The sequence below is a fragment of the Lagenorhynchus albirostris genome, chromosome 15 (genome assembly GCF_949774975.1).
Source record: "Lagenorhynchus albirostris chromosome 15, mLagAlb1.1, whole genome shotgun sequence".
NCBI lineage: Eukaryota > Metazoa > Chordata > Mammalia > Artiodactyla > Delphinidae > Lagenorhynchus > Lagenorhynchus albirostris.
In genome coordinates this window covers 18,667,232-18,681,667 of record NC_083109.1, presented here as the reverse complement: position 1 = coordinate 18,681,667, position 14,436 = coordinate 18,667,232, and the positions used below count along the sequence as shown (strand labels likewise).

The following is a 14,436-nucleotide window of genomic DNA, read 5'->3' as shown; positions in this document are numbered from 1 at the left end:
GAAGGGAGGGCTGAGCTTGGGAAAGTTCTGTCCTCGTAAGATTTCCACGTCTACTTTCCGGCATGGCATTCTGATCTGGGCTGTAATTTCTGTTACTGGAAAACGTAACCAGAATTTAAACTGTTTTGCTCCACTTTACAATGATGTCCTCAGTGGACACCGACTTCTCTCAGGCTTCCTGGTCCTCCTGGGCCCCCCTCAGCATCTTCACGTCAGAGATGGCACCGACACACACTCACCGCGCCAAAGCCAGGGACCTCGAGGGGGCAGTCTGCCTGCTGCCGCAGCCACTCCAGCAGGCTCTTGCTGGGAATGGCCTTCTCGGCCTGGCTGCCGGCTACCGGGGCCGGTTCTGGGGTCGAAGTGGCAGGCACTGGCCCTTCAGGAGGGTGTGAGGTGCTCAGGGGGGCCGGCCCTGGGTCTTCGTGGACCTCCTGGACAAAGGGAAGACAAGTACGTGCAGTTCATCACGACAGAATGAAAACTAGTTTCTGAGAGGAAAACACATATGGTGCTGTTTGCATCTTCCCGCCAGAACATGACTCTGCCTGTGCCTGACTACGAAGTCCCCACAGAAGCACTGACGTGTTGGGCGTTCCCTCCACCCGACGGCTCCTCTCCCCTCTCGTCTCCGCGGTAGACTTCCGTACCGTCCTGTCTGCTCAGGTTCCCTCTTGCCGCCTTTGTCACCATCACTGACAGTCCCGGCGACACTGGCCACCCTGCTCCTCTCCCCCGTAGCACTCGTCACAGGTTTTCCCACAACAGAAAGTACCATGCTGCAGCTGCCTTACCTAGTTCTCTCTCAGCACTGCCAAAGCCTGTCTTACTCATCTCTGTATTCCCAATGCCTATATGGGGTCTGCTGATAAAGTACAACGTCAGTGCTGAATAAATATCTGCATAATAAATTTTTCAAAATACTCTGAGGCCAAGGAAAAAGGTTTCACTTCTTCCATTGGAATTCTACAATCATTACAGGAAAACTGGCTTTGCACCTCTAAAAAATGGGACAACCTTCTTATGGATTGGACAGGGCAAGAACCTGCCATTTCAGCTTCCCAAATTATATAGGAAGTCGAAGAGGGAAACATATACCAAGTGATACAGCAGAGCTCTCTGGCTCTAGAGAACCAAGTCCTTGGTTTGGTTCCCTGATCTGCCATTTACCACCTGGATAATCTTGGGCAAACTGTTTTAACGCTTGTAAGCCTCAGTTTGCTCATCTCCAAAATGGGAATAGTAACAACACCTTCACAGGGTTTTTGTGAAAATCACACAGAACAATCATGTAAAACCCTGAATGCAGTGCCTGGCAAAGGCACTCAATAAGTACTGTTCGTTATTACTCCTTTTCAAGTAAGAAAACATGAAACGTGATTCCTGTTTCGGAGCTCAAAATTCAATAGATGGGAAAAATCAAAATACAAAGAGAGAAGTCAGTGGTCTTCGACACATTAAACAAAGTCTGAGGGGACCCCTCTGGACCAGGTGTGCAGTTTCTGCCCTTTTCTGTTGTTTACAAGGATCTCTGAGCTGAGAACACCTTAGTGTGACCTCAGGAAGCCTCACAGCGACCCTCTGTGGTAGAAGCTGCAGCCCCCTCTTTACAGAGGAGCAAAGGGGGGCGGCTCAAGGTGGCCAGCAGCTCAAGCAGCAGAGCCAGGATTAATGTTCAGGACGTCCTGACTCCCAAATCCCAGCTCCTGGAAAGCCCACTGACCTGGAACAACGTTGTTGCAAACACAGCCCTGTTTCTGCTTTACTCTTTGGATCACCAGTGGCTCCGAGACACTGGAGGCTGGGCTGTTACTGTGTGAAATGGTGAGACCTCCTGGTTCGTTTTTCCAGGTTGCATGCAGGTTAAGGGCCCTCGATGGACTAATACCTATTTCTAAAAGAGACTGAGAGCAACTGATGACGAGAAGATAAGCAGGACAATTGAAATAGGGATAAAAGATCCATAATCAAAAAGCGTTGTGTCTGAGGAAAAAGGGTTTGTCGCTCAGTGTACAGGGGTCAGTGTTTGTACTTAGTGGCTCATATACCCACCAAGATCCCCGCCTGGAGTGTCGGCTCCTTCAGAAAGATGAGGTCCACGCCCCCGTCTACATGCTTCCGCCTCCCTCTCCTCCTCCTGGTGGCAGCGTCATCTCTCCTGAGGCTTCCGTTGACGATCTGTCCAGTCACTGGATGGATCAGGCCGGCCTGCAGAATCCCAGACAAGTCCATGCCAAGGGCTCCCTGAAGTGAACCGATAGCCCCAATCTTAGGGGTGCTGGCGCTCACTGGGAAAGGGGATGTGGCCCCCGGGGACCCCTCCGATGGGCAGGAGAGGTCTATCGCTGACTCTCCGTGCCAGCCGTTGAGGACGATGGGGGGGTGCCCGTGGGTGGCGGGGAACTGCTCCAGGCCCCGGGTCTTTGCGTCCCTCTCCACCTCGAACTCATAAGGACGCCTGTGCTTCTGTTCCTCCTTTGTGAACACCGAAGCCAAGAAGCTCTCCTGCGAACACACACATGTGGCAAGAGAGGTTTGAACGCCACCTCTGTGGCTGAATGCCAGCTCTTTCTAGGCCCCATTTCCTTGGGGCTAGTAATCACCTTCTCAGAACTTCTTCCAACTCAAACCTTCTCAAACTTTACTACTAAATCACCTGGACAGCTTGTTAGAATGCAGATTCAACCTCAGCGGGCCTGAGAGTCTCTGCATTTCTAACAAGTTCCCAGATGCTGTGAAAGCTGCTAGTCCATGAACTATACACCTGGAATTGCAAGATCATAGTTTAGGGAATCTCAGCCTCAGCTGTACACCAGAATCAACTGGGAAGTTTAAAAAAAAAAAAAAAAAAGCCAATATCGAGTCTACACCCTGGACCAATTCAGTCAGAATCTGGAGCTTCTCAAGGTCCCCAGCGGAGTCCAGTGTGCAGCTGAGAGTGAGAGCTAGTGTGCCAATAACCACGTGTCCTTAAACTTGACCTCTGAGTTTATAAACCACAAATAAAACTCATGCCTGCTTTGACTCCCCTCCTTTCTATCTGCTGCCACCGTTCTCAGTCCTCAAGTGTTGAACATCCCGATCTGTTCACGCCTCCCCTTCCTCATATAGTCATCAGTCATCACGACATGCCAGCCAACTCCCCCCCTTTCTTTGGAGCCACTCTGCCACTAAGCTGGTCTAGAACTTATCTCTTCCTCAGATGCCCACCTGCCTCCCAGCCCTGGAGCACAGCCCCTCCCTGACCCCCATCTCCCATGAAGCTGCACACCACTCCCGTTGAGCTGCAAACACACTTTCATCACGCACTTCCCTGCTCCAAAACTACAGCCTCTGCTGCCTACAGGATAAAATCCAGATTCCTCAATGAACACTAATGGCTTGACCCCCAAAAAAAGAAAGAAAAAAATTCCTATCCACTCAGTATTTGTTGAATAAATGACTCAATTAAGAAGTGCAAAGCGTCCTCCTCCTTTGTTTCAAGGTCAAGAACATTCTTACAGCCTCACCTTCTGCATCTGGGCCACCAACGCTGCGCCACTGCTGAAGACATGTTCTGATGCCTCTGGCTCTGAAAGGCTGCTGCGGGGACCAGCGCCGCTGGTTAACACGGGGGTGGGCAGCGCGGCCGAGGGCTCATACTGCTGGTTGGAGGGCCACTTCCCCTTTAACACCACATGGCAGATGTTATCCAGGCGGTTAATTATCACGCGATCCTATGAAAAAGAACAAAAGCTCTGAGGAATAAGTACCAAGTTACCCAAATTCACAAAATCCCCTGAAATCAAGTGGCAAGTTTTTTAACCAGAAGGAACTGATTAGAAAAGGGCGCACACAAATGGACTCACTTTACAAGTCTTAAAAGAAATGGTATCGGGCTTCCCTGGTGGCGCAGTGGTTGGGAGTCTGCCTCCCGATGCAGGGGACGTGGGTTCGTGCCCCGGTCCGGGAAGATCCCACATGCCGCGGAGCAGCTGGCCCCGTGGGCCGTGGCCGCTGGGCCTCCGCGTTCGGAGCCTGTGCTCCCCGTACCGCAAAAAAAAAAAAAAAAAAAAAAAAAAAAAAAAAAAAAAAAAAAGAAATGGTATCGTCTAGACAACGAAGATTAAAAGCCACAGCGCTGTAAATACGAAGATAAGCTGACACTTCTGTCTTATGGTCTAATTAGGTGCATGTATCTTTAATGTCACATAACTAGTATCTTTTAAAGATACTAAACATTTGTCTGAGTCTGTTTCTCAGAAATATTCTAAAAGGTTTAAAGGAAAGGCGTCAAAGCTGAGGATGCTCTGGGTGGAGTGTGCAAGCTCTGGGTACCTTTGGCCACTCGGAGAAGGAATAGAGGGTTTTCTCCTGGAGCAGCTGCGCAATGGTGGGAGCCCGTGCCTCCTGCAGGTTGTCCCTGAGGTCCCCTACGATGCCCGAGGTCGAGTTCTTGCTCTCTTCCTCAGAGTATTTCCCTGGATAATCTAGGAAGGAAGGTTAAAAAAATGAATTAGGCGCTCGGGAGATACTAGTGATCTGAAAGATGAGGAAGTCTGATCTTGTTTTTTAATTAGCCCAGTGTGTGCTCATTTATTTTTAATTGAATTATTAATTACCATACTTTCTATTTCCAGAAGCACTCTATCGGTTAAGCCATAAAGGCACGACCTGCTCTAGGGCTACCCATGCAAGTCATCCAATAAGAGTTTGCATCCACAACCGAACAACAACAACGACGATGAAGGACCGCAAAGAGGCTTTCCCATTTGGTGCAGTGGATGAGAGGAAAGTGAACATTATGCTCTGATACAGAAGTGGGGATAGTGTAGGAAATGTAACACAGCAAGAGGCTGGTATTAATGATGAAGGAAGAAAAGTCCTGAAACTTACAACGAAGGTAAAACAGACCTGATTTATATAAAAAATGATGCAAAGAAACCTAGGATGTTTAAAGTACTTCACTGATGGAAAGAAATGGAAATGCCACTCATTCGTTCAGTCTTCAGTGGTGAATGTTTACTATCACTTGTGAAATGGACCTTCAAAGATCCACTTAACGGAGATGACAGGGAATGAACTGTGTGTAGCATAATGTCAAGGAAAAGTTGTGAACCTCTTTCGTGGTGAAATGACATGGAACGTCTATCCTCTGAAACGTGGTGGTCTCACTTTTGACTGTGCAACAAGTCTCCCAGGGGGCCATAGAGACCCCCCCCCCCCCCACCACCAGGAGCAGGGCCTTGCTAGGCCAGGGGATTCAAGGATAAATAAGACAGATGTGACCCTGGCTTTCTAGGCTCTTACAGCTCTATGAGGGAAAGACAGTTGGGAAAATGCACTAATTAGTTACAATTATAAACCAGGGTGAGGGCCATAGAGGGAAAGAGACAAGGTGTCATGATAGGGAATAAGAGGGAAAACCGACTGGTAGGAGGGAAGGCTGGCAGAGAGGACCTGTCAAAGGAGAGACCCCCAGGAAGATGAGGAGGCAGTGGGGAAAAGTACAAAACAAAGATGAGGCGGAGGGGCAGGATCATCGGGAACATGCTGGGCTCTGCAGGCCAGGACAGAAAATTTGAATTTTATTCTAGATCCAATGGGGAGCACCGCTGAAAGGCTTTAAGCAGAAAAGCTGAACTTAAATTTTAAGAAAAAAGCGGAATGCTGTGTGAGGGAAAACCCTGGAGAAGGAGCCAGGAGCCCGGGCGCTGGCCCTGACAGCTGTGCCAGTTACTGCTCCTTCAGCGGCCAAGCTCCGTCCTCAGAAATAGGGCAACCCCCTCTGCCTCACCTCTCCCACATCTCATGTGTGGAGGAGACCCCTGGGGCCTGTCAAAGCGTCTTTAAAAGCACTGGTGCTAGGGACACCCCCCGCCCCCGGCCGAGCGTGCGCGATGCTCACCAAAGCCTATCAAGTTCACTGCTGTCTCCCAGCCCAGCCCAGCCGGAAGCCACGGCCACCAGAGGAAGTCCAGGCCAGCACAGCTCTCCTCTAGCCCATCCTCACTGGACTGTCTACACTGCCCAGGACTGAGTACTCGCTGATTTTCCCCACAACAGAGTTCCAAGAGCAATGTATACATGTAATTCCACACGTGGCAGGGACCCTTCGTGGCCTGGGGCAAGGTCTGGGCTGGCTCCTTCTGGGTCGGCTGGGGCCACAGGCTGATGAAGCTCCTTTCAGTTCAGTTTCTATGTCCTCAGCTGGCGTGTACATTTTAATTTGGGTTCAAAACCTTTCCCAAGTTATCACGAGGCTAAAACCAAAGGTGGGAGTTCAGAAATAAAAAGGAAGTGGGACAACCCAGGGCAGGGTTTCCCTCTTTAGATGAAGTCACTGTCCTGCGGGGAGGGGCTGGCCTGCCTGAATCCCTGAACATCACTCGGCCCCTGGCACCAGGCCAGGCACCTACAGGGTATTTTTTGTTTTTCTGACAAGGATAAACAGAACTATCTTTTGTTCACCTAATATGTCCTCTTGGGTCTGATGACATAAAGACAACAGTGAAAAAGTTAAGACCCATTTGTTGTTGCTCAGGATCTCTAATCACTGTATTCATATCCCTGCAAAGTATATACAAATCTCAGGGTCACCTAGATTAACATTTTAAAATCCCTTCATTACCTAAGATTTCCCTATTTAAAAAGATCAAATCTATCTGCATTTTTTATTGAGTGGCATGTAATTTGGTTATTCTTATTTCTGTTGAGTTACTTAAAGGAATCTCAACCCAATGCACCGACATTACAACACAGGGTTTTGACATACACGTGAACAAACGGCGCTGTCTTTGCTCGCCTTAATAAAGATGACGGTTATTTGTATTTTTGTGGCGTTCCTGAAAAATTACCTGCACCTCCGTTAAACTGCAGGTTCTTGGCGTTCCCTGGCTGTTCTACTTTAACCCACTTTGTAGCACTTTACCTGGTGGAAGAACGAATTCCTTCCCCTCAACACTGTATCTGGCATCTATCATATAACAGCACACAACCCCTGCCCAAATCACGCAGCTGACACAGCCAAGGTGCTACGATTGCCTACAATCATCCTCAGTTTTCTGGAATGATCAGAGTTAAGCTACTCTGCCTCATTTTCAGACCAAGGCCTGTGACCTTCGCTTTTAAACAACACGGTGAGTGTAAGCAGGTCCCTTCCAGAAGCTGTAAAACCCTTAACACCCCGCCGACGCGCCCTCCCTGTCTTGCGAGAACTGGCTTATCCAAAATACAAGATCCCACGCACTGTACCTTGACTCTGGCAGTTCCCGTCTCTATCATAATCATCTTTACTCTCAAAATCCACGTCTTCCGCCTTGAGTTCACTCCCTTCCAGATATGTAGGGAAACCTTGTTTCCCTTCTGCACTTTCTTTCCAGGGTTCTTTCAAAAGTTCATGCTTCACCTGAAACAGCTCTGGCGGAACAGCAGTGAGCTCGCCCCCAACTGTGACATTATTGGCTTTGCTTTTGTATGGGTCTGGGTTGTAACCCTGGGGTTTCTCCACTTCAAACTGGTCATTCTCGAGGCCGTGAGTCCACCTCTCCATGTGTTTGCAGTGACACTGACAGGTTGCGGGAAGAAAAGCGCCCTGCGGTCCAGGATGCTGGCTTCTGGCCGCCAGGCTTCCTTTCTTGGCTTCGTCCACAAGAAAGCCGCTGTGGCTCTTCTCCCCTGCCATACGAGCAGTGGGCTCGGTAAGAGGCGACACCGCTGGCCTTTCCCGCGTGCCTGCGGCCAGGTCTAGGTTTTCCTCCTCATTTTCCTCCTCTTCTTCCTCCTCATCACTGTGGTTCCGACCCAAAATCAATTTACTTTCTAAACTTTTGCATTCTAATAAATCAATTAACTGCTGATCTGATGACAGGTTTCTTTTGGAGTCATAGACACTCAGATTGCACATGTCAACAAACCCGCTCTCATTTCCTTGGTCCAAGGAAGGGGAGGCTATGCATTTGGTTTCCAGCTGCCCAAGGCTTTCAGGTCTCTGCCCTGCCTCGCTGCAGCAGAGTTCCCCTTCCTGTGAAAGAGACACCAGCAAATGTTTTCCATTTTTAATGTTCATTTGAGCTACTCCTGCTTCTAATGTATCCATAAAAGAGGGGCCTGAGGCTATTTCTGCCTCGTGGCCACCAGGCTGGAAGTTGCCATCTCTGCTTGTTGCGAGAGCCACGGCATCTTGTCTGGACTCGGTATTGGTACCTGGGCTCTCCTGAAAAGAGACTTGCTCCTGGCTTAGTGCTTTCTTACCATACATCATGCTCTCCAAGGACTCAGGCAGTAGACTCTCATCATGGGTGATGGAAATGACATCCTGAACTTTAGAAATAAAGTTTTCACAAGTCATGTCAGATAAGCTGCCCCGAGGTGGACCAAGATGATCATCCCTACCTTCTATTTTCACTAGATTCTCAGGTTCATTTTCCAGGGACTCGGAAGTCCTGCTCATTTGAGTATATGCAAGAGATTCATACAGTTTGGAGTTGGTCTGGTAAAGGCAACAGAAACTCCCTGGAGCCTGGGGGTCAGTTCTTTTGTGTTGGGCATAGTTTCTGTAGGCGTCCAGGAAGGACAGCTGGGGGTCGGTCATGATGTAGTAGTCGGTGCGGTTCAGCCCGTGCTTGGCAGTGCCGATCAACAGGTCCCGATCGTGCTTTCCACACTCCCACCAGACGGGGAGGGAGAGGCTGGGCCTGCAGAGCTGAAGGCGCTCGTGCAGCTGAGGACACTGCAGCACTTGCTCCCGGACCTTCCGCAACAGTTCAATGCGGTATAGGGTTCTCGCGGCCCGCTCTTCAGTGATGGGTTCAACGCAGATGCTGGGATCTGGGGGGCCTGCAAAGGTGAACACAGAGCCTGTCACTTAAGGTGGCCCTTGGACACTTCCTGCCCACCTGAGCACCTGCATCTTTGATCTTATAGTTTGACTCCCTGGGTCCTCAGCAAGGCAGGGCCTTAGTGGCCCCACTAAACTGAAAAGCTGAAAGAGAAGGGAAGGTTTTTATGAAACACGGACAGACCAGTGAAGGTGAAAGAAGAGCCTGAAAACTCCAGTTCGGGAAATATTAGTTCCCGGTCAATAAGGAGGACTAGGTACCTTCTAACTAGGTACTTTACGGCTGTTATTTAGTTCTCACAAGAACTCTATGCTATACCATCGTTATCCTTGTGTAAGGATGAGGAAGGAGGCTCAGATAAGCTAACTTGCTCAAGGTGGCAGAACCAGGACTCCAGTCCAGGTCTTGTCAGCATGACTCCAAGGTCCAGATCTTTCCGATCTATGCAGCTCCCTGGCTTTAAAGAAAACAGCCTAAGTGTGCCACACGCGGGCAGAAGGTGGGGTGTCTGTACATGCTGCCGCCAGTCCAGAACCCACACTGAATAGGCTCAACATTTGTTTCAATTTTTCCAGAATACAGTCATACGGTCCAGAGCGAGTTAATCTATGAGTACGAGACTGAAGAGGGACGCGGAGGAAGCTGCTGCAAATTCCAACCAGGAAGAAATTTCTTAGAAAAGGTCTCTAGTGGAGCCCAGGGAGTTTAAATGACGGCCACTAGTTTTCCATAGCTACAAGTCAACACATGAGAAAACATTTAAGATTTAATCTAAGGGAAGTGCAAAGCTCATAGTAGGATAATTCTCTATGAGACTTAAAAAAAAAAGCATACTTTGGAAAAGGTAATTAATAGTAGTTTCTTAATATTTCTGTGACATTTTAATCCGAATTTCAATTTTCGTTGGAATCACATCATTTTGGGAGAGAGATTTTATTTTATGAGGGTGGACCCGATTAGAAGTCCGTGGATTTGTGAAAACCCACTGGTCTTTACCTGAATTCTTCACGTCGGCTCCGCGTCTATAGTTATACCTAACTCTGTACCTTGAAAATAAGCACGTTCTCTCCTTGTCCCACCTGGGATACAGTGACAGAGAGTGTCCTCACCACCATCCTTCCAGGCTGGCAGACGACAGACGTGCCGGCACATGGCCACGAAGCTATGGAAATAGTGCTCCAGGCTCTCGTCCGACTTCTTGTCCAAACGGGAAATGATGCGAAACTGCGTCCAGTCAAAGGTTTTCTTTTCTTGATCATAAACGACACCAAAGGAAGACACTGTTCTGTAGAAGTCGGCTTGCTCTCTCCTAGTCCACCTAGAGAGGGAATCAGAGAGGGAGAGTGAGCTGTTTTCTTTCTTGTTTTTTTTTTTTTCAGTTAAAAAAAGCCAACAACTACTTACTGAGCACCTACTTGGGAGAGCCCAGGAAGTCAAGAGAGCAGGCAGAGCGGGTCTATTTTACTGTTTATTTTTATTCAGGTTGACTTGGGTGGAGGGGCTTATAACACAGCAGCCCCTCAGCCTCTACCGCCACCTTCAAATCATGTGTGCGTACTTGAGACCTTACTTCGCCAATTTTATTTTATTTTATTCTCATTATTATTTTTGGCCGTACTGCACAGCATTTTTGGCCATCCTGAGCAGCGGGATCTTAGTTCCCCGACCAGGGATTGAACCTGCGCCCCCTGCAGTGGAAGCATGGAGTCCTAACCACTGGACCACCAGGCAAGTCCCCTTGATTCATTCATTTTACAAATTACCTAGTTCATTTCCTCTTGTGGGAGATAAAGATTTTAATTTAAAAGCACCCTATATGCTTAAACATTCTGCCGTACGACAACAGAGAATCACAGAATCCTGGAGGGACCTTTCAAGCCCTTAAATTCACTTCCTTCATTTTACAGAGGGAGAAACTGGTCCAGAGCGGGGAGGAGACTCCCTCAGCCACCCACCTCCCTGACTCCCATCCCACACTGGCTTCCTTCCTGGTCTTACGTAGGCAGGTTGCCCACGACGATAATCTTTCCTAGGACATGAAGGTTCTCTAGATTTTATATCCTGCAGGATTAAGATAATGACTTAAGGAACATGGATTATTATATACCACTGTAGTCTTCACCAGGGGCTCTTGGGCACAGTACTCAGCTAGGAGAGGGGTGAGAGGGTCAGTGGAAGAGTGAGAAGCAGGGAAGAAGGGGCTCTGGTTCTCTCTTTGGAGCTAGATGGGAGAAATCTACTCCCTGAATTACCAAATTTCATAAAGCCAGGAGTATACAGAAGTATCAATAATTGAATTCACTATGTGGCATTCTTTCAATTCACCGGATGTTACATCAAAAGGACGGAGAGATATAAAGACTCAAAGAACAGCAGCTTTGTTGATTTGCTCTCCTGGCATCGTTCTTAGCCTGTGCTGGCCTTAGGCAGCCATTTTTGCCTTAATTCTCAGATGGGCAAGTAACTCCTTCCTTCTGGGCTGGCATTTTATGGTACTTATTGTTCTCAAAGGCTCGATAAGGACTGTTGGCTACAATAAGACAACTTCAATGCACACTATTCACTTTGCTGCTGACAGAATATGATCTGATACATGCTAGTGTGGTGTTTAAATCACATCCCCAGAGACTGGGGTCCAACTTAGGGAAGAGGGTAAGGTTGGAAAATCACACAAGTCTGGGAACTGTGAACAGAGGGTGTCCTAGATATCACCAGACTCCCCAGTCAGCACGAAAACACCACTGCAGTTGGAGGCTGGATTTAATTCACTCTAGAGACAACCTGGCTCCATACGAGAACACCGGACACACCTGCCCTCCAGCTGTTGGGTTCCCTTTGTCACCTTTACCCATTGGGCAGCTCAGCACGCCCTTTTGGCCACTGGCTTTTACCTCTTTTGGGCTTCCTTGTTGATGAGATCCATCTCTGAGGACCTCCGGAACATCTCTTCCTGGACCCAGTATCCCTGGTTTCCTGGTCCCAGGATTTCAGGTCGGCAGAGCTCCTTGCGGTTACAGCGCTGGTAAATGGTGACCAGGCGTCGGAGACGAGCTGTGAGTGCAGACGAAACTGGCCAGGGTGATTTGTCTGGGTCGGAGCCATCCTGGGCTTCAAACATCAGTGAGGATATTAGTATTTACAAACAGAACTAAAACAAAGGCAACTGGGTTTTCTGGTTGCTGTTCTTCCCTTTCGTTTAAAGAAAACTAAAGCTGACTTAGTAACTTAGTGGAAGTAGCTGCTGTTCAACAATCAGCTCGGGAGCTAGGCACAGCCGGAAGGGCTGCAGTTGTACTTTAGAAGCAACTTTAGGTACAGTGGGTTCTGCTTTCTCTCTCCAGTACAAACGTGCCTGTCTGTGGGGGCAGAACTGACTCAAGGGCCTTGCTCTAAGGCATCGGCTTAAGTGGATGCTCTGTGGCCATCTCCATTTAGAACTAAAGGCTTCTGTGTAGCTGGGCCTTCTAAACATCAAAGCCTCCGTTAAGTCTGAATTCAGAAAAACAAACCAACAAGAGAACAAACCAAATACCCTTAACTTTTCTCAAAAGAAAAAAAAAAAATCACTGAAACCACGATTCCTTTTTATCTCTCAGACTCCATCCTGACTTCATTTCACTGTTGAATTCAGTGCCAGGTGGAGAAAGCTGGCCAGAGCCACATTACCGCTCCCTGTGTGACTCCCGCAGAGTTTGACGAAGGTCAACTTAATTGGCTTTTAAAAAGAGCCTCCTTAAAAAACAGCATTTTTTTCTTTTTTATTACACATGAACTCCAGGATAACTACAAACAGGGACCTTACTTTTCTTTGCCTTCAGAAGGACACAGTCTCACCTGCCCGGCTGTCATCCTTCTTTTCACCAAAAATGCCATCACCTCCATCACTGGAACTCTCCTAGGGATAAATGAAGTCATGCCGTCAGCACAACTGCAGCTCTGAAGAGACCAACTCAGAAACCCAGTCCCTACACAGAAGGAATAAAGATGCACAAGAGACATCCCCTGCCCAAGAGCATCTCAAAGATCAAGGTGGTCCCTGATGAATAAAGCTTACTTATGCACAGAGTCTTAAAAGAGCCAGAAAGCAGTTTATTTAAAATAAGCATTTTCCCCCCTGGAATTGTGTGGAATGATTCTGCCCGTAGAGAATTAGCTTTAAGAATGATGAACTGGCATGCTCCCCTGGCAACTACATTTTACACGCACTCTTTTAGTTGAGAATTAAATATTTGCTTTACTATCATCGCTTGCAGTCTAATACTGTCATTTCACAAAGCATGGGCCTGCATTTTTGGATTTCTACTGTGAAAAACTGTCATGCTCATGTTCATTATGCTTCATTTACTTCACAGCAATAGACGCTATTTTCCTAAAACATGACTGCTCCAGACAGGAGACCTGATGGCACAAACCTCCAGGAATTTAAAATTAAAATCATGATCTGAGGCTCAGAATCTGAAGTAATATCACAGGCACAGAGCTTATCCAAGTTGGAGTATATGTCAACCTGGCTCTAATGGATTCCTTTACGAAGCCTTTCTTGGTCCCAGGAATGGACCTTCAGAGGCTCCTTATACACAAAGCATGTGGGAGTTTGGGTGTGGGCGAAGAGACAGTGCGAGTCTTCAACTTACTCCATTTTTAACACAAAAACTTACTTTTTTTTTTTTTTTTACTGAAGTAAAGTTGACTTGCGACATCATATTAGTTTCAGGTGTAAAACAGTGATTCGGTATCTTTATACAGTAAGAAATGATCACCACCATGGGTGTACTTTCTATCTGTCACCACACAAAGTTATTCTAATATTATTGACTACATTCCCGATGCAGTACATCACATCCCTGTGACTTATTTATTTTATAACTGGAAGTCTGTACTTCTTAATCCCCTTCACGTATTTCACCCATTTTCCCACCTATCTTATTGTTTTTCTTTTATATTTTTTAAAAACCAACTTTACTTTTTTATTTATTTTTTTACAAACTTATGTATTTTATTTATTTATTTTTGGCTGCTTTGGTTCTTCGTTGCTGTGCATGGCTTTCTCTAGTTGCGGCGAGCGGGGGCTACTTTTTGTTGCCGTGAGCGGAATTCTCACTGTGGTGGCTTCTCTTGTTGCGGAGCACGGGTTCTAGGCACGCGGGCTTCAGGAGTTGCGGCACATGGGCTCAGTAGTTGTGGTGCACGGGCTTAGTTGCTCCGCAGCACGTGGGACCTTCCCAGACCAGGGCTCGAACCCGTGTCCCCTGCATTGGCAGGCAGACTCTCAACCACTGTGCCACCAGGGAAGCCCTCTTATTGTTTCTCTGACTTGCGTCTTTTGACGTGAATGACAGGCGAGAATAACCCCAGGATTCATGACTTCGGCTATGGTGGAGCACAGGGTCAGATTCTGTCAGAATAAGGGTCAGCAATCTGCAGCCTGTAGATTGTTTTTGTGTGGCCCTTAAGCTAAGAATGGTTTTTAAGGGAAGAAGAAGAGGAGGAGGAGGAAGGAAGGGAGGGGCAGGAGGGGGAGAAACAGAAGGAGGTGAAGAAGATGTGACTCTACTGGCCCCCAGGCCTAAGATATTTACTGTCTGGTCCTTGACAGAAAACTGGGACACAGCCCAGG

The 14,436-nt window shown here is 47.8% G+C and overlaps 1 protein-coding gene across 1 annotated transcript in view; it reads right to left on the bottom strand.

Moving 5' to 3' along the window:
• Nucleotides 1-14,436, bottom strand: part of CHD6 (chromodomain helicase DNA binding protein 6) — a 211,562-nt gene that overhangs the window by 8,461 nt on the left and 188,665 nt on the right. Inside the window, exons 30-37 of the mRNA XM_060122500.1 lie at nt 12,654-12,714; nt 11,711-11,927; nt 9,929-10,137; nt 7,234-8,817; nt 4,318-4,469; nt 3,510-3,716; nt 2,053-2,505; nt 240-434 (exon numbers count right to left, since the gene is read on the bottom strand). Of these exons, the coding sequence (XP_059978483.1) occupies nt 240-434; nt 2,053-2,505; nt 3,510-3,716; nt 4,318-4,469; nt 7,234-8,817; nt 9,929-10,137; nt 11,711-11,927; nt 12,654-12,714 (3,078 nt within the window). The remainder of the gene's footprint in view (nt 1-239; nt 435-2,052; nt 2,506-3,509; nt 3,717-4,317; nt 4,470-7,233; nt 8,818-9,928; nt 10,138-11,710; nt 11,928-12,653; nt 12,715-14,436) is intronic.